The sequence below is a fragment of the Panthera pardus genome, unplaced genomic scaffold (genome assembly GCF_024362965.1).
Source record: "Panthera pardus isolate Hobbes unplaced genomic scaffold, ASM2436296v1 HiC_scaffold_16, whole genome shotgun sequence".
NCBI classification, from domain to species: domain Eukaryota; kingdom Metazoa; phylum Chordata; class Mammalia; order Carnivora; family Felidae; genus Panthera; species Panthera pardus.
Genome location: NW_026526721.1, coordinates 151,807,750 through 151,828,225, shown reverse-complemented (window position 1 = coordinate 151,828,225; position 20,476 = coordinate 151,807,750). Strand labels below are relative to the sequence as shown.

At 45.9% G+C, this 20,476-nt stretch overlaps 1 protein-coding gene across 4 annotated transcripts in view; it reads left to right on the top strand.

Annotated features, from left to right (window-relative positions):
• Positions 1 to 20,476, top strand: part of ITGA9 (integrin subunit alpha 9) — a 357,217-nt gene that overhangs the window by 284,269 nt on the left and 52,472 nt on the right. For 2 of the 4 annotated variants that reach the window (XM_053903994.1, XM_053903995.1), the window contains exons 24-26: positions 10,801 to 10,905; positions 17,618 to 17,743; positions 19,561 to 19,680. In XM_053903994.1, coding sequence (XP_053759969.1) covers positions 10,801 to 10,905; positions 17,618 to 17,743; positions 19,561 to 19,680 — 351 coding nt within the window. The remainder of the gene's footprint in view (positions 1 to 10,800; positions 10,906 to 17,617; positions 17,744 to 19,560; positions 19,681 to 20,476) is intronic. The other 2 variants (XM_053903996.1, XM_053903997.1) reach the window with 1 other exon arrangement.

Below are 20,476 nucleotides of genomic sequence, written 5' to 3'. Positions count from 1 at the left end.
CCCTGTAAAGGAAAGATGTACCTGATACATCAGTGACCACACAGAAGCTTAAACTGAGAAATGGAGGACTGAATTGCTTTCCCCTAGAATGATCTGGAAAAACTTCTTTTTTTTTTTAATGTTTATTTATTTTTGGGAGAGACAGAGTGTGAGCAGGGGAGGAGCAGAGAGAGAGGGAGACACAGAAGCAGAAGCAGGCTCCAAGCTCCGAGCTGTCAGCACAGAGCCTGACATGGGGCTCAGACCCACAGACGGCGAGATCATGACCTGAGCTGAAGTCAGACGCTTCACCAACTGAGCCACCCGGGCGCCCCCGGAGAAGCTTCTTAAAGACGGTGGTGTTGGCACCATTAACTCGATCACATTTAATCAATGACTAAAGAATGAAGAGCTTCCTCCTAAATACCTGACAAGATAACATACCACTTCCTGCTGTCCTGAGGCTTTCGTGGCCTGTGTTCATGAGCTGTCAAATTAAATCCACATAGCACCTCTACAAGGGGCGGGGGTGGCGGTGCGGTGGGGAGGGTGGTCCTTATCCCAGGTAGAGGAACCAGTCTCAAAGACTGGCCCAGCGTTACACAGCTGGTAAGTCAGAGAGAAGGGTCCGTGATCGGGTCTGTCTGGCTCCAAAGCTCATGCGTTTCCTACTGCAGTGTATTTCACACCCCTCCTCAGAGCATTGCCCAGCCACCAGAGGCAGACTCAATCAGTAGAAGAGACAGATGATGAACAGACCACCAGGAAACACTCACTGAATTGCAGCACGTCAACCCCAGGACAGAGAGGCACCAACTGCTGCAAAAAGAAAACCTCAGCCCAGACGGTGTAATCACGATGCAGACGGAAGATGGGAGAATGAGCGAGATCGATATCTTCAGAGAGAAGCAAGAAGACAGTGTGTCCATGAAATAGAGAAGCTCGCGTTTCGTACGTTTAAAATTTTGATCCCTCAGACAAAAACCTCAGCCCGTGAGCTGTGTCGTAGAATGGATGTAAGAGAATAAAGCATCGGGTTGGAAACTTGAGGGGTCTTCCAATAACGTAGCGCTAAATGACCCCCAAAATGCCAGTCAAACTTATTCCGTTATTTTATAACAACCTGAAAGGGAGATCCAAATGATCTCCAGATGAGAATTAGAAGGCAGGAAAAATGGAAATGAAAGCAAGTCAAGATTCTTGTCTTGTTTGGGGGAGAGTTTCTGTACCAATTAGCTCAAGGCTTTGATAAAATAAAAAGTCTAAATACATGAAAATTTTAGTGATGCCTTAAAAGAATGAAAGCAAAGACATCCAAACCACTAAAGAAGCATTTTAAAAGAACTCATGGAGGTGCCTGGGTGGCTCAGTCAGTTAAGCGTCTGACTCTTGAGTTTGGCTCAGGTCACGATCTCATGGTCGCGAGATTGAGCCCCTCATCTGGCTCTGTGCTGAGTGTGGAGCCTGCTCAAGATTCTCTTCCTCCCTCTCCCTCTGTCCCTGCCCCCTTTCATGCACACTTTCTCTAAAAATTAAAAATTAAAAAAAAACTCATTAAATACATACACATGTTTATATATAAATGCGATGGCAAAAATAAATCCAAACATATCAATAATCAAAATAACTGTGAATGAAATAAATGCCCTAGTAAATGACAGAGCCTGTCAGGTTAGGGGTTTTTTTTTGTTTGTTTTTCTTTTTTTTTTTTTAATGTTTATTTATTTTTGAGAGAGACAGAGACAGAATACAAGTGGGTTAGGGGCCGAGAGAGAGGGAGACACAGAATCCGAAACAGGATCCAGGCTCCGAGCTGTCAGCACAGAGCCAGACACGGGGCTTGAATTCACGGCTGTGAGATCGTGACCTGAGGACCCGAGCTAAAGTCGGACGTTCAACTGACTGAGCCACCCAGTCGCCCTAGGTTAGATTTTTTTTAATCCAAGCGTAAGTTACTTACAAGAGGCACACCTTTAAAATGACCCATAAGGTTGGGCTGCCTGGGTAGCTCAGTCGGTTAGGCTGTGCTGACAGCCTGGAGCGTGGAGCCTGCTTCAGATTCTGTCTCCCTCTCTCTCTCCCCCTCCCCTGCTCACTCGCTGGTTCTCTCTCTCTCTCAAAATAATAAACACTAAAAACATTTAAAAAGAAATGAATAACCTTTATTGTAAGGAAAGAAACAGACGTATCTCTATGGCAAACAATGTTGCTCACCCCCAGGAAATATAAGGTAATCAACTGACTGGGTGTGAGGCCTTGTGCATGCGGAAAGTAAAAGCTTGGGGCACGCTTATAAACTGCCTGACCTTGCATTCCTCAAGCCACACACTGGTCCACTGGCTAAGGGTGCAAAAGCCTTACGAGACCCAGGTGGTTATGTACAGCCTCTGGCCGGTCATTGGCTGATCACTAGGCTATGCTGATCCAGGACAACCCCTAGGAAACCAGGCTTAAAAGTAAAACAAATGTAAACAACAACAAAAAAATAGCAGAGACATCAGAGATTACACATTGCAGAAGACACAGATTCACAGAATTAGTCCAATCAAGGCACTAAACAAATAAGCAAAACAAAAAAAGTAACGACTACCTCTTCCCGAAGGAGGGTAAGAACTCAGAGTTGCCACAATATTTATCTAAAACTTTCAGTTTAGAAAAATACATATGTGAAACATGCAAAGAAGAAGGAACAGGGTAAACAGGGCGCAGGGGGAGAAAAGGAATCAATCGAAGCTGCCTTTGAGAAGCCCAGATGTTAGATTTAGTAATCAAGGACTTCAAAGCAGCCATTATAAATATGTTCAGAGAACTAAAAGAAACCATGTTTAAAGAATTAAAGGAAAGTATAATAACAATGACTCATTGGACAAAGAATGTCAGTAAAAGATGGAAATTATAAAAAGAGCCAAACAGAAATTCTGTTCCAAAAATTCCAAAAAATACTTTTCTGGAGTTGAAAGGAAAATACCTGAAATGAAAAATTCATTAGAGGGGCTCAGTAGCAAATTTGAACTGACGGGGAATCAGCAAACTTGAAGATCAGTAGAAATATCCCATCTGAAGAACAGAAAGGGAAAAAAAATACAAAAAATGAGGGAAGCCTCAGAGACCTGTTAGACATCATAAAGTATACACATAGAAATACTCATAATTGGAGTTCCAGAAGGAGAGGATAGAAAGAGGCAGAAAAAATATCCAATGAAACAATTGCCCCAAATAGTAGAGATGTTTAGACTCCTTCACAATAAAAGATATGGAGGCAACTGACTCTCCATTTGGAAAGAAGTTACAGAAAACCTCGACCTCACTGGGGGGGAAAACAGGCAGATTAGAAAGTTATATGTAAAAAAGGAATATTAGCAGAGAGTACTGAATATTTTCATAATATTTGGATGGGAAAGCTCTTCTTCCTAATCAAATCATAAAATTCAGAACCATTAAAGGAAAGATTGACAGATTTAAATCTATAAAAATGTTAAACTTTTGTGTGATCATAAAACATCCCAAACAAACTAACAGATTATTTAGGAGAATATATTTGCAACATAGTTGACAGACAAATATGTAAATGTCTTCTTCAGATCAATAAGGAAAAGGCCAAAAAGTATAAAAATGGGTGAAGGGATATGAACAGGCGATTCACAGAAGTTTTCATGGCAAATAAACATTAAAAAAACAAATGCAAATAAGCAACAAACATTAGCCTCACCAGTAATCAGAGCAGTGTAAACTCAAATGAAACCAAGTTCCCTCCCCAATTAAACTGGAAAAAAATCCAAAAGATTGTTAATATCCATAGTTGGTTAAGATGAGGAAAAATGGGCACTCCTAAATACCATTGGTCTAAAAGGCAATCTGATAGGGGCGCGTGGGTGGCTCAGTTAGTTGAGTGTCCAACTCTTGGTTTTGCCTTGGGTCACGGTTTCATGGTTCATGGGTTTGAGCCATGCACTGGGCTCTGCACTGACAGCGAGGCGCCTGCTTGGGATTCTCTGTCTCTCCGTCTCTCTCTGTCCCTCCCCCACTCTCTCTCAATATAAGTAAATCGACTTTATTTTTTTTATTTTTTTTTAACGTTTTATTTATTTTTGAGACAGAGACAGAGCATGAACGGGGGAGGGGCAGAGAGAGAGGGAGACACAGAATCGGAAGCAGGCTCCAGGCTCCAGGCTCTGAGCCATCAGCCCAGAGCCCGACGCGGGGCTCGAACTCCCGGACCGCGAGATCGTGACCTGAGCTGAAGTCGGCCGCTTAACTGACTGAGCCACCCAGGCGCCCCGTAAATCGACTTTTAAAAAGCAATTTGACAGTAACTATCAGAATGTAAAATGTGATTACCAGCAATTCCACTTTTAGGAACCTGTCTCAAAATTCTCACATAAATATATCCAGCAGAAACTTCTATTTGATGGTAGATATGGATGTCATTGTTCTCAGCACGAAAGTAAACTCTTTCTATTTTGGTGAAGTAGCAAATAATATTCCACAAGGATTCTGAGAGGGAGCTGTTAGATTCAGGCTTAAAAAAAGTAGTAATAATAATAACTTTTTGTTAAGAACTTGTAACAGATGAGGCAATATACCAAGTACTTTCTCTGGACAAATTAACTTAATGTTCATTAGAAATTACCAAGGAAGCAGAGGCACAGGGATGTGCCTAGGTCACAGAGCTGATAAGTGGCTAAGTTAGCGTTCACTTTTTTTTTTATGTTTATTTTTGAGAGGGGCGAGGAGGTGCAGCGACAGCGGGGACAGAGGATCCGAAGCAGGCTCTGTGCCGCCGGCAGTGAGCCCGATGTGGGGCTCGAATCCACACACTGTGAGCTCATGACCTGAGCTGAGGTCGGATGCTCGAAGTCAGTATTCACTCTTAACGACCAGACCGTACAGCCACGCGCAAGGCCTCGTGACATCTCTTTGTCTGGACGTCAGCATTACCTGGAAGTTAGAACTGTGGTGGGGGAGGTCTCGCGGAGACCTTCATTCAGGGTGGAGGCCCCGAGCTGTCTCGGGAGGTTGTAACGTGATCTTTGCGCGTGAAGGTTTGGCTTGGCGAGTCTGTGTTTCCTGAGAATTCTCTCTCCTTGCTTTCAGCCCTCTGTGGTTTCTCTCCGGTGAAGCCCCGGGCCCCATGTTGCCCTTTGCGGTGTCCAGACTGGACATCCAGGAGCCTCCGTGTGTGCTTGCTAGCCCTCACCCGGGGGGAGCTTTCTGCCGCAAAGGAAATCACTTAGTTCGCTGGCAACAGCAGTTGGACAGTAACACCGGTTTCTGAAGCCGGCCGGTTGTTAAGGCACATTTTGCAGGAGCGAAGGCCTGGGCCCTGTGACTTAGTTAACACACGGAGGATAATTGCCACAAGAAGTCTCCCCTGTGGCAGGCTTGCTGGAGGCCAGAACTTGTGCACCAGCCAGGTCTGGTGCTCCAAACCAACCCAGCAGATAACCCAACATTGAACCACTCACTTTTTTTTTCACGGTCTACGACTCTCCTCCATAGTGGACCCATGCTTCTTTTATTCCCCCTTCTCCACTCTCAGCTTTTCTGTTGAAATGCGAGGGCTTATCCTATACCAAACCAGCGTTCATCCGGGGAGGGGCTTTCCTACTAACAAGAATTCAAGGCCTAGAAACCCCAGGATGCGGAGTCCAGGGGGATGTTCTTCTTCTCCTTGAGGACCTGGTTTGCCATTTGAGGACTTGTATTAACTTATCTGTGTAACTCTCAGGGACACCCCTGGGGTCCTCTGTAAAAAGATTAACAAGGAGATCTGAATGGTCAAAACCACGTGGTCTAAAACCCTGCGTGATCTCCCGTTCACCTTTCCAGGCCATGTCCTCCAATACCCTCTGCCCCCGACCTTGTCTTCCAGCCACTCTGGACCATGAGGGCTGCTGATTCACCCACCACGCACGTCGCTGGGCCTCCTGGCCTTCCTAATGGTTCCTTCCTTCCCTCTGGCTACGGAAAGCCCACTCATTCCTCGACACCTAGTTCTCACACATCCCCTCTCCCATCAAGCCTTCCCAGATACCTTCCTGGGTAGTCCTGCCCAGGGCCTTTGCACCTGCCTCTGCTGTGAGAGCACTCTTCCCCCAGTTCTTTGCATGGCTGGCTCCTTCTCATAGTGTGAGCCTGAGCCCCAAGTTCACCTTTTCACCGAGGTCTTCCCTGGTCACCTTAGCTAATGTTGCAAATCTCCATCAACTCTATCTCATTTCTCTGTGTTACTTTCTTCATAGTACTTGTCACCGCCTGAAATGACTATTTTTCAATTGTCCTCTTCCACAAGATTGAAAACACTATGACAAGAAAGTCATGGCTGCCTTGTGTCCAGCATTTGGTGGCCCGACTATAATATGTGCTCAGATAAATGAAAGAATAGAATCGACATTAAGTATTTCTTTCTGCCGTAGAACAGGGTGGTGTCCTTAGACCCCTGCATACCCTGCAACACATCTAACGAGCACCTCATATGTCCTCGGAACTCAGGAAATTTGTGTTGAGTTGAAATCCCAAGATGTTTTGGCAACTTCCCTTGACTCACAGCAGAGGCTGCCTTAATTATAAAGTGGGAATAAGTAAAAAGGTAAAACTTTGAAATAAGGGGCCAAATCTCTAAACAGAAATGAAGGCCTCTCAGAACAAACTTGAACTCCACTTTCTCTGATATCGTGAAAACATGCTCCTTTTCCCTCACAGACACACACACACACACACACACAGTCAAGTCCGCTGATCTCAGCAGTGGCCTCCAACCATTTTTTTCTTTTTTCTTTTTCCCTTGGTTCTGCATGTGTCTGAACGTGAGCTGAATAGTCAAGTTCCTAAAATGAGTCAGGATTCTGTTGGCTTCAATTTTTTTTTTCTTTCTAACAGAAGCCAGACACTTAAAAACGGGGAGACGGCTGATTGAATTCTGGAGAGAGAGTTACGTTCCTGCGCTCTTGGGTCAATTTTAGTTTTGGCTAGAGGGAGGAAGTGTGTGTTTCTTTGCACAGCTTACGTTCGGCACGCAGCCTCTGGAAGGTGGCGATAAGCTTCAGCCGGGGCTGTCCCTGCACAGTGTGGTCCAGAGGCTGCCCTTTAACCCGTGTGGGCGGAGCCAATGAATCAAGTCAGTGACCTCTCCCTGCTGACTGAGGGCGCCAGCTTATCAAGGAGCCCAGGGTCCTATACTCACGGCCGCTGTGACATCTGGAAGCATTAATGCTCCGTAGCTGGCGTGTGGGCCGGTCGGAATGCCCACACTTTGGGACAGGATTGTTCTGGTCCCTGACATGGATAAAGGTTAGAAGTGAGTGATTCTACCATTTACTTTCCTTCATTCCTTAAGAGCATCATGACACAGAGCCCTGTCGTTGCCGGGTGAGCAGTTCCTGGAGCTGCTAACAGGAAATCTCCCTGAGGATAAACAGAGCTGTCGGTCATTGCCTAGAAACACGTGGTTCTCGTTGAACCTGCCCAGGACTTACTGTGGATGCCTCAGAAGCACCAAAACAGGAAGACTCCTCTCTGATATACACACCAAGTTTCTTCTGACCGAAGGGAACTTTCTCAACATTGTTAGACGCTGAGAAGTGATTCTCTCCCCGGCTGTCCGGGAACCAGCTTCACCCGTCCTTCATGAGGACCGGAAGCATATTTTAGGCGTCTCACAGTCTTGAAACTTTAGACCTAAGGATTCTCTTTTCACCGCTCTGACGAATATACTCTCAGAAAGTTGGAAGGGAGGTTAGACAGATGGCTCCACGGGAGATAATCAGAAAATGATCGTTCTTTACTTTTTGAGAAAGGGATAATTATAAAGGGATACATCTAATAAATGCAGCGATAACTCAGTGAATCAGCAGGTGTGCTACTTTATCTTTTCATGGAAGATGGGGACGGGCTTTGTTCTTTACCATAAGATGGGTCTAAGAGCTAGACCCGGAATCTGAATAAACCGATCCAAATCCAAGGGCTGTGTTGTGTCCCACATGAGGGCTACTGACTCATTTATTATCCACATCAACAGATTGTTCTGTTTCCAAAATGTTTCATTATCTGTGGAAGGAAAACATTTTTGGCATGCACGTTAAAGTGCTCAGATAACATATTTATGTCTCACTTTTTTCACTGGAGAGAATCTGACCGCATCTGGAAATTCTTCTGTTGTCACCGCTTCTCTGAAACTATTTCCCATCTGTATCCCTTTAACTCCAGTAAAAGACCATCCCGGTGCTCGCGAAATGGGCCTCCTCTGGGAGATTTGGCTTTCTCCGATTAAATGTAAATGAATTCTGTTCTACTGGGCGGCCTGGTGGTGCCTGAACTATGGACTTTCCAGCCTGTTGGCCAGCACACCCAGAGGAAAAGGGTGTGGGGGAGCGGGGAGGGCATGCCATTGTTTTTGCCAAACCCTAGAGCTGGTGAGGGGGAAATGATCGTTGGCTTTTATCGTAAGAAGTGAAATATTGTACGAAATAATGGCGGGCTCACACAGAGGTCACATTGTACAATGGATTATGCTCTCCTTTTCCTTTGGAAGATTGGTTCTGAAGCTTTGCCCCTTGATTTCCTGTTTCAGTTTTGTTCTCTGTAACACCCTGACATTTCACAGTGGTGGTGGCGGCCTTGAGGGATGGGAGCTGAGACTGGGTGACATGGGGAGTGGGAAGAAGAAAGCTTTTTTTTTTTTTTTTTTAAATGTTTACTTTTGAGAGAGAGAGAGAGAGACAGAGCACAAGCAGGGGAAGGGCAGAGAGAGGTAGACACCGAATCTGAAGCAGGCTCCAGGCTCCGAGCTGTCAGCACAGAGCCCGACCTGGGGCTTGAACTCTCAAACAGCAAGATCGTGACCTGAGCTGAAGTTGGACGCTTAACCAACTGAGCCACCCAGGCGCCCCAAGAAGATAGCATTTTATTTAGAGGATAATTTTTAATTAGAAAGAGAGGAGACATCTAGAGTGAACATTATGATCTTTTCAGTCTTTTTTTTCTTTTCTTTTTTTTTCCATTGGTTATTTTTTTTTAATTTTGTTTTTTTTTTATTTTTTTAAATTTACACCCAAATTAGTTAGCATATAGTGCAACAATGATTCCAGGAGTAGATTCCTTAGTGCCCCTTGCCCATTCAGTCTCTTTAAAAGTAACCGTCTTTGCCTGTCTGGAAAATTAAACGACACCAGATCATTCTTAAACCCCCTCGTCTTCCTGCTCCATCCCCAACACTGCCAGTCTGGAGGCGGGCTGTTGTTTTATGGAAGGCTGCTAGGCCCTCATTTAGCTGTTTCAGTTCAGACACAGGGTATTCGCTTCATTTGGGGATGCAGGCTGGGAGGGACTGGCCAAAGCCAGCACCTCATGTTAACGTACCTCCTGTTGTTGAGATCATCAGAGTGTCTGTCCTTTCTGTGTGTCCGTATGAACACAGAAAGCGTCTAGCTCCACGCAGAGGTAAATATCGGAAAGTCAGAACTTGCTGAACTGATAAACAAGAGGGCCCTTTTCGCAAAGCAGAAGAATCCGTGCTCCGGGAGGGTCTACCAAAGGACACCTTTGAGAACCCCTTCCTTCGCATGAAATGATGCGTGCACACAAAAACTGTTTCCAACCTTTCAAAGACACTCGTTACATAAAGGTAGGTCTATCTGTTAGGGGGAACTACCCAGGATTGTTAGTGGTTTCTCTGCTCATGTTAAATAGTGTCCTTGCAGTCAAAAAATCAAGGTAAATGAACGGAGCCTTTGGGCAGCCAGCCTCTTCTGCGTTATTCTGGGTCTATATTCTTGCAAAGACTTGAAATGACTGGTAATACGTGAAAATGTTTGTTTTAGGATTTGTTCATAAAATGTTAGCCTCTTGTACCGTTCTTCGGTCAACACCAAGAAATAATAGTGAATGAGAGCAACGTGATTTAACATAAGGCATAACATAAAGAGCTCTATAAGAGGAAAGATGGTCTATCAGTTTATATTTTGCTGAATGGAAAAGGCATAGTTTCAATGTATCTTTCTGTTAGTAAACCTCTTAGGTCAGCCTGATTAGCCAGTGGGTATCATTTCTCAAACATTTTCTGAGTACTATTTTTATTTCAAATCTTGAAGTCCTAAAATTAGTATCGCCAAAGCCACTGTGGTGAAGGTTCTGCCTCCTGTGGCAGAAGGGGCCTATTATCTTTTGATACTTGGTTCCGAGATTGGGCAGTAGGTAATTGAATTAGCAAAGTAGGCATTCGAAACAGTCTCTGGGTTTTCAAACTCCAGGGGTGTGTGACTCCAGAGGAGCAGGTGGCAAGTCAGGGGACGGGTCATGTTTACCCAGTTGCCATCCGCTGTGATTGGTGGGACATGATACAGAAAAGTGGCCCCAAGATGGAACAGAGAACACAGAGTCACTGATTAACAGATGAGTGTGAGTTAACGTGAAACACGTGTTATTCAAAAATGAACCTGTGCCCTCTTTAATCCGAGTCAGTTCAACAAACATAGTTTTCGAATCAAACTTCATCTAAGACCCACGTTGGCAAAGACTCTGAGCATCTTTCATAGGGAGCACTAATGTCATTGAGTTTGCTCCCCTGCTGATCTGATCCCCCGTTTCTCTTTTATTGGCTGTGTACTGTGTTCAAGGCAGTTCACTTTGTACATCAAGCCAGGGACACTTTGGTGAACTTTCCCATCCCTGGACCCCAGCCAGCTGGAGGATGGTCAAGAAATGGGGCTGATTCTGGTAGAAAGGGGACGTCTATGCCTTAGCCCGTTAAAAATCTGCAGTAATATCACACGCCCCGGGTGAAAAGTGGTTCCTTCACTTTGAGACTTGTTCATCGCCTTCTAGGTGACTGTCCCACCTCCATCTGAGATTTGTCTGCAGGACCCTCCTCTGTGTCAAGGCCCACCTCTACTGCCTCCTTTCTGCCCACCGCAACCCAACATTCGTCCAGTGCGTGAGCCATGTTGAACTCAGATACTCTCTAGTTCAAGTCTGCTGTTGGCACCTCTGTGCCCTTGCACATGCTATTCGTCCCTGCCTGGAACTGCCTTCCCCTTCTCACTCTGCTCTCTAGGAGTTCTCTTTATCTTCCAAGATCCACATGAAGCACCACCTCCTCTGAGTCAAGAATGCAGATCATGACAGGCCGACTGCCGGTAGAGGGAAACATTTCTGAGGGCTTGTGAGAGAGCGGACGATGAGATTAGGGCCCGGGCGTGTGGGGGACAGAGGCTCTGCAGCCTGGGCCCAAGGAAGGAGGAACAGGAAGGGGGCATCCTGGGGGAAGCTTTGGAGATGGCACTCCTTCCATAATCAAAGCATCTAGGTGTGTGACAGGCTGCTTAAGCCCTCTGGGCTTCAGTCTTCTCATCTGTAAAATAGGAGTGAAAGTTAAGGAGACCAGATGGCCCAGTTTGCCTGGCACATCCCTGATATGTGTCTCTGTCTTGTTCGTCCATCTGATTAAGTCTCCCACTTCACTCTTGAAAATATCCTCGTTTGGACAATAAATCATATGATCACCCCACTGATAGCAGCACCTTCTATGCATGGGTACTATGAGGATTCAGTATGTGCCGTAGCTGTTAATGGTTTTTGTTTTTTTCTTTTTTTTAAGTTAATTTATTTCAAAAAAGAAAGCATGAGCAGGGGCAGGGCCCAGAGAGAGGAAGAGAGAGAATCCCAAGCAGGCTCCACGCTCATTGCAGAGCCCGACTCAGGGCTTGATCTCATGACGACGACATCATGACTTGAGCCAAAGTCAAGAGTTGGATGTTAACCAACCGAGCCACCCAGGCACCCCCATAACTTTTAGAATAGTACCCACGTTAGCTGGCGTAATTCCTGTTTATATCTGAACTCCGTACAGGGATGGGGCCGTAAGCAGCTGGGATTGATTTCGAGGGTGATACGCTTGGGGAATGAGACTCCGAAAACAGATTAGAGGACTGCTCTGCCCCTCCGGTCTTGAGGCCCAGGGACAAGAACTGCCTTAGGGTGGCTCTGTTCTGGGACCCCAGGAGAGACCTATGTCCTCTCTCTACCTCTAGGTCAGCAAACAGCTCAGAGGTACCCTAGGCAGGCCCCTCTCTTGAGGCCACAACATGGGAGTGCTTTGTTTTCTCCAACCCCTTTATCAGACCACCACGGCCTGGAGAGTCTTTAGTAGAAGCTCTAGACGTTCCTCTGAATGGTAACGGACTCTCTTTTGCAGCATCATGCCTTTGGAATCGTCCCGATTCATACTTTGAACCCCGTAGTTTATGCAGGGAGGTTTGGCTAGACCACGCCAAGTGTACCAAGCACTTCGTCCTCAGATGGGCCTGGGACCTCGGAGGCTTCTGACCACAGAGGCTCCTGACCGAGGCTAACTCGGACTCTGCCACCAAGTGATGTCCACGTTGTCCTCGGGCTCCTGACAGTTTCCCAAATCACCACCATCTCCTGGTTTTGACTTACACAGTGTTTTCTTTGGGGTCCGGACAAGGGGAGTAAAGGAGACCAAATGCCAGCAGAAAACCCTCATTAGCTGCCTTGGCCGAATCCAGCCTTGACACTGTGGCCCACATCCTCTTGTCCTTGTTGTGTGTGTTTGGTGAAGACCTATTATTCACATTCCAGTAGACGTGGGCCTCATCCAGCTCCCAGAGGTCCTGGAAGATAAGCAGCCGTGTCATGGGAAGCATTTGGACTCGGCTGGTCTGGAAAATAGATGAGAATTGAGTGGGCAGGGACGAGCAGAGGGCAACGGCCACAGAGTCCTTGGCCAGCCACAGAAATGAATCTGTTGGACACGAGCGCCGTGGTGTTTGGATCGTCTGCAACGCAGGAAGAAAACAGCGTTTCCCTTTGATTTTAAGCAAAGAAGTGGCGAGGGAGCACCTGGGTGGCTCAGTTGGTGAGCGTCCGACTCTCGATCTCAGCTCAGGTCACAGTCTCATGGTCATGAGTTCGAGCCCTGTGTCAGGCTGTGTGCTGACAGTGCTGAGCCTGCTTGGGGTTCTCTCTCTCCCTCCCTCCCTCTCTCTCTCTCTGTCCCTCCCCCCACCTCTCAAAATACATTTTAAAAAAAGTATGCAAAGAAGGTGTTTATAACCAAGCTGGGAGTAGGAGATGTCGGCAATTGCTTACCTACATGACGTGAGATCAGGTGGCCCCCTGCTGTTACAAAAGGCACCGGTGGTCCTCAAAGTATGGAATAAGCAGGTGAAGACAACCTTAGTGACCACCTAGGCGACCACCCTAATTGAACACAAGGACGCTGAGACCCCGGGGACTCGAACGGGCAGCTGTTAGCAGGCAGAGCTCGGGCCGACGCCCGGGACTGTCGAGTGCCCCCCAAGGCCCTCTGGGCCTTCACTGGGTGTTTCTTGCTGCCAGCAGCCAGTCACATGACCTGGACAGGTCCTGGAACTCAGGGCCTGTGGTTCCTTATCTGTCAGCTGAGGCCAAGGGACGGCGTGATCTCCAAGCTGCCTCCCAGAAACCACATTCCAGGATGCTCTGTTCCCCTTCCAGGCCGAGACAGCATGGAGAAGCCTGGCCTCTCAGCCAACAGGCGCTTTTATCTCCCACACTCTGGCCAGGAGTCAGTCTTTGGCCCCAGTGGCAGAAATGGGTCAGGATGAAGGGTTCTGGGCCTCCCAGACTTTGAGCTAGTGCTTTCTTCTTCTTGATCAAGGGAGGAACGGGAAGGTCTGGTTTTCCCCCCACCTGTGCCTGTGCATGACTGCCACCCCAGCCCCAGCCTCCTCTGTACCTGAGAGGCAGGGACATGGTTATAAGTACGGGCTCTGGCGCTGGATGGCCTGCCAGCTGAGAGACCTCAGGCGGACCTCCGGCCTCCCCTTGCCTCTCAGTTTCTACATCTGTAAAATGGCGATGGTAATAGCACTCACCTCCCAGGGCAAGGACTGCACGCGCCAATGTGTGTAAAGCACTCAGAGCCTGCACATGTGTTAGGTAGTGTCGTGGCTGTTGCATACAAACCTACCCAACATAGAAAAATCCTGCCCTTCCACGACCCGGACAGGGACTGTGTTGCTCAGTTCTAGCTGAGGGAACATCTGCACATCGGCAACAGGATTAGGTCGATCGGAATCAGACCCATCAGAGCACCAAGCTACCTTCGGTCTCCCTTTGAACGAGGACCACCCTGAACCTCCCCGAAAAATGTCATTTTCCCCCAATTGAAGCGATTCCCGTGTAACCACAGTCGGGAGCACAACTGGCTGAGATTTTCATTCACCACAGACTCAGTCTCCACTTCCCTTCTCCACATTCCCCTGGGCCAGATCAGACGTCACACGGGGTCACATCACATCGCTGTCAGCACCCTGTTCGCAGGCCGCCCAAGGCTGAGCGCCGAGGCTTCGGCTGGTGCCTACCCCCTCGCCCTGCCTCCCGGCTTCCTCCTGTTTGGGGGTATGCACAGTGCCGGGCTCCTTGCACCCAAGGGTAGCCAACTTGGCTGGTCTGGGGCTCTGTTCCCGCCCTTCCTCTCCCAGCCTAGAGACCCAAAGCACCAATTCTCAGAGCCAGGAGGAACTCTGCCTCCACGCCTGATTTCGATCGGGGACAAATGCATCACACAAGACTCAGAGATTCTGTGTCTCTAAACCCAGACCAAAGTGTTTGTGTGACCAGGCCCCGCCCTCTCAGCAGAGGCATGCAGGTGCCCCGGGGCTGCAGCAGGACCAGTTTTCACAGTGACCTTTCGGCAAGTGTCCGTCCAGAAGACCAACAGGTTAAGTGGAGGATGCTTCAGAATGAGAAACGAGTGGAATTAAGAACATGAGCACAACACGTGCAAATTCTCAAAGGCTCAGTGAACGAAATGCTTTCCATCCACCCACCGTGTGCCCTCCGTGCCTAAATAGAGGGCAACCCCCAGATAACACAATACCCCACTTCCCTAATGAGGTGCATTCAACACTTCTTTGGGCCAGCTTAATAGGAATCAGAAATGGGGTTGCCTTGGAGGTGGGGGATGGGACTGGACTGGAAAGAGGCAGGAGGGAACTTTCTGGAATGAGAGACAGATTGTACCTTCACTGGGTAGGTGGTGATGTGGGTGACTTCATTTGTCAGAATTCATCAAACTACACTCTGAAGATCTGTGCATGTTAGTGAATATAAACTTTACCTCAATAAAAGAAGTTAGAAACGCGAATTAAATAACTTCGACTCACAATATTTAACCTAACTATGCAGTTGCATTCTTAAAATTACGTTAAGAATAATATGTCAACTTACATTATTCTTCCCATTCGCACATCTCACAAAATGGTTTTATGCACACGTACATCCTTTGACATCAGCATATATCATGACAAAGCCACTTTTTAAAAATTTTTTAAATGTTTATTTCTGAGAGAGAGAGAGAGAGAGAGCGAGAGAGAGAGCACACACGTGTGCGTATGAGCACAGGCGGGGCAGAGAAAGAGGAAGAGAGAATCCCCATGCAGGGCTCAAACTCACGAACCATGAGATCATGACCTGAGCCCAAACTGAGTCTAATGCTTAACCAACTAAGCCACCCAGGCGTCCCTTAAAGACCTTAATTTTAAGTAATCTCTACACCCAACATGGGGCTCGAACTGGCGATCCCGAGATCAAGAGCTGCATGCTCTACTGACTGAGCCAGCCGGGTGCCCCGGGAAATGCAGTACATTTTCAATCCAAGCTTCTTATTGAAATTTTTTTGCAAACCGTGAATGCCCATTTCCATAACATTGCAACGGTTTTTCTCATTTGTCTCGTGATTATTCGTGATCCTTACTACATCAGGGACGTGTGTTTTGCTTTCTAAAAGGGACTTTCAAATAGTTGTCACAGTTTGCCATACTCGCTCCGAAGAATAATTCCCAAATCTGTGTTAAATCTCATTGCTTTCTCCCCATTAATTCCCTCTGGTGACCTCGAAAAGCAGCCAAAACCAGGGCTGATTGAGACTGAATCAGGCTGATGTATCTTCCCAGATTCTGTGGTTCAAACAAAGTAATTGAGACAGTACCAAATTATGAGATATTCTTAAAGAATAAGAAGTCCTAAACTAGGCGAGATTTGTAAAGGCAGCACACTCTTTTGTAATAATTAATTGGAGGAACTAGAACATCTTATTTGTTTTCAGATATATTATAGTAAATCCTGGCATATGTGTTTAGACCAAAGATAAAATCGAGATTAATGCAGCAAATTTGGGGATCTTATTCTATAGTTTGTTATTAAAAGATTAGCACTGTTGGCTTAAGTTAGAAGTTTCTTGCTGTAAAAATTTTAAGTTTTGCTCCCTACTGTGAATGGGAAGTTGAAACATTCTTTTTTCTTTTTTAATGTTTATTTGGGGGGGGGAGGGGCAGAGATGGAGAGAGAGAGAATCTCAAGCAGCCTCAGCACTGTCAGCAAAGAGCTGGATGTGGGGCTTAAACCCACAAACCATGAGATCGTGACCTGAGCTGAAACCAAGAGTCAGATGCTCAAACGACTGAGCCACCCAGACACCCCTGAAACATTCTTGAATAAATTCAGACACACTATATTTTCCTTAAGAGCTTTAAAAATGAGAGAGTTTGATTTAAACAGATGATTCTGGTTAGAAAAGGGATTATAAACGCAGTCCTAAATTATGAATTACTAATTACAAATTTTACAACTTGACCTTAAGTTATGTCCGGTCTTCAGCGATAAGCAGGGTTATGTAATGATGTATGTAAAGAAGTCTTTGTTTTTTTCACCATATCCTCAATTTAGGCATGAAAAATAGTGTTATTCTTAAAGAAACCACCATGGAAGGCTTACACTGTTGTTTCGGTTTTTTGTTTTGTTTTTGAAATTTTTTTAATGTTGAGTTTTGAGAGAGAGAGAGAGAGACGGGGCACAAGCAGGGGACGGGCAGAGGGAGAGGGAGAGGGAGACACGGAATCTGAAGCAGGCTCCAGGCTCCGAGCTGTCAGCACAGAGCCCGACGTGGGGCTCGAACTCACGAACTGTGAGATCATGACCTGAGCCAAAGTCGGACGCTCAACCGACTGAACCGCCCAGGAGCCCCGCAGAACTCTGATTTTAAATGACGTTATAGGTCATTCTCTAGTTGGGGCAGAGAAAGGGGCCCAGAGAAGTCCTGCTGGATGCCTCTTCTCCTCTCTAGGGAGATGACTAAGGGAGGTTGATAGCACCCTAGGTATTCTGTGGAACACAGTTTGAAAACCTCTGGCAGTGGACCATGCATGAATGCTTGGTCTTAGAAGACCTGGGTTCAAAACCTGGGTTCTAGACTCTGTGATTGCTGGCAAGGACTTAACTTGAGTCTCATTTTCCTCCTCCAGACAAGGAGCGTGAAAGCTCATCTCCAGGAGTAGCTACCGGGATGCTTATAAATGTGCTTTGGAAACCATGAAGTATAAGGTTTATTTTGTTCCTTAGGTCTTACCGTCTCCTAGTGACATTTCATTCGCATGTTGCGTGCCATCTCATCTCAGTTATTTAGGGACTTCGGATTATCTGGCCTGGTTGATGGTACTACCTTCACCCTTCAGCTTTGCAGCAATATTGTCTGCTAGAGGATGGTCAAGGGGGAAGGGATGACTTTGCTGTAAGGGATTCCAGGTTCATAATTCATTCTTGGGATGGACCACTGTGACAGGTTTCTTTTCCCTTTCAGGTGGGCCAAGAGAAGGGAAACTGTTCTTTCCAAAAAAACCCAACCCCCTGCATCATCCCTCAAGAGCAAGAAAATATCTTCCATACGATATTTGCCTTTTTCACAAAGTCTGGAAGAAAAGTCTTGGTAAGAATTTGCTCACTGGTTGGGTTAACATGGGTGGTCCTCACGAGGAAGGCGAGTAGGAGATAGAGAGACTAGTTTTCTATTTGGCGTTTATTATTTTCCAAATCTGGTTTTAATCAATTGACGTCTAAAGTCACAAGGACTGTGGTCAAGTCCTATTTTTCAGCCTGAGGTTTCAATCAAAGTGTTAAATTTACATTCCAAATTCCATTGCCTGGCAAAGGGAAAACCTTTGCAGCCCACCAAGCACAAAGTAAAACATTTCTCCAACGAGTATGAGTCTAATCAAGACTGATGGTTCTACAACCACTTGGGAAAACTCCTGGGCAGTCTCCACTAAAACTAAACATCTCCGTATCCCGCGACCCAGCAGTTCCACTCTGAGGCGTACCCCCAAGAGAAATGTGTATTTATGTGCCCTAAATGACATGGATAAGAAGGTTGACAGCAATCTTCTTAGAGCTAAAAGCTGGGAACAGTCCGGATCCCCATCAACAGGAGAATGGGTAAACAATTGTGGTGTAGCCCCACATGCGGGAATATTACAGAGCAATGAAAAATACTACCCCACGCTACAACAGGAACGCATTTCACAGACATAATAATGCCTGAAAGAAGCTGGAGCCAAAGCACACATAGTATAATATTTCACTTACAGGAAGTTCAGAAAAACCAAGGCTAGCAATAGTAATGAAGTTCAGGATAGTGGTTGCATTTGAAGGAATGTCAACAGGAGAGGGCGTGAGGGAACCTGCTTCAGTACCAGAATTATTCTACACCTTGATCTGGGTATAAACATGAAAAATATATCAAGGGGGACCCTTCAGATTTATTCCATCTACTCTATGTAAGTTATACCTCCATTTTTTTTTAAAGTAAAGGTATTGAAGATACAGTTACATGCTTTCCCCAAGCCTCCTTTCCCCATATATTTGGTTATATCTCTTTAGCTTATTATTTCAGGATGGGCACATCTCACTTTTCTTTTTCTCGTTTTTCCTAAAAAAAAAAAAAAAAAAGAGGACTGTTTGCCACTTGCACTATGGGTTCTTTTGGTTTGTTTTTTGTTTTGTTTTTAACTTACCTAGTGCTGATGATACAACTATTTTTAAAAGCCCTTAGCATTATTAGGTATAGTGATATCTCGTTGTTTGACAGACACAACTCTGTGTGCGGCTGGCAGTTTTACCCCAGCCACGAAACATCATGCCGGTAGGTGTGTGCGTTTTGGATTCTACCATACGAAAGAGAAGAATTCCTCTTTTGTAACTTACATTTGGAATTTAGGTGTCTGTTGGTGATTCGCGTGTTTTCTTGGTCAAACGTGCTTTTCTTTCCTCCTGTGTTTTCTTGAGTCATGATATGACTTCTGAGCCCTCTAATTTGCTCTACCTGGAAAAGGAGCACGAAAGTGTGTTTGCCAACTGCACAGGCAGAAATCACATAATGCAGGAAATAACATCCTGTGTTCAAAACTCAGAAGAAAAATTCTTTTGGAATACGTAAATGTGTGTCTTTTTGAAAACAGTCATCTGTCCCTGTGAAATCCAGTTTTTGGGTAGTGTAAACCAGTGAGTGGCTTTTTCCCATTTGCTTGACCTGAAGCCGTGTTCTGGTGCCCGCAGGGGCAGGAAATCCCTCCATTGCCCTCTGGTGGCAAGAAGGAATGATCACGATCTTCCTTTGGAATTCTCTGCCTAGGATTGTTTTAGTCACCAGAATAGAAGCTCATGGAGTCCTCTGCTCCAGAAACTGCTGCGCATTTGTCTTTGTTCTTAATACCGTTTGAAAGAAAGTTCTCTGATTTCTCTTCTCAGGACTGTGAAAAACCAGGAATCTCTTGCCTAACAATGCACTGTAACCTTAGCGCGCTTGCTAAAGAAGAAAGTCGTACTATAGACATTTACATGCTGCTGAACACAGAAATATTGAAGAAGGTAATGCCCTTCGGTTCATTTAAAAGCATTGGTATTATAGGGGCGCCTGGGTGGCTCAGTGGGTTAAGTGTCCAACTTTGGCTCAGGTCATGATCTCGCGGTCCGTGAGTTCGAGCCCCGCGTCGGGCTCTGTGCCGACAGCTCAGAGCCTGGAGCCCGTTTCGGATTCTGTGTCTCCCTCTCTCTCTGCCCCTCCCCTGCTCACGCTCTGTCTCTCCCTGTCTCTCAAAAATAAATAAATGTAAAAAAAAATTTTTTTAAGTAAAACATTAAAAAAAAATTCTTTTAAACATTGGTATTATTATTAGGTATAGTGATACCCAGTATGAATACGCTGTATGCTAGCTAACTTGACAATAAATTATGTTTAAAAAAATAAAATAAAACAGTTTTATTTAGCAATGAAAAAAAAGAGATTTTAAAAAGAAAAGCCTTGGAGTAGGTTTTCTCATGATACACTGCCTGCCCCTTTTAAAACGTTTCTGGCAAGTGCCATTGGTAATTTGCTGCAGGAAGATGCTGGGGTAGGGGTGGGGGACACTAGACCCTTGCTATTCTACACGCGGTCTGAGGACCAACTGTATCAGCAGCACTTGGGATCTTGTTAGAAATGTGGAATTTAAAAAGAAAAATGAAAAGACATGCAGAATCTTGGGCTCCGTCCCAGACTTCCTGAACCAGCACCCTTCAGTTTAATAAGCTCCCCGGGTGTTTTGTTTTGCACATTTAAGTTTCTCCCGACTTCAGCTTGCATCAGAATCCCCTGGAGACCTTGTTAAAATGCAGATTCCTGGGG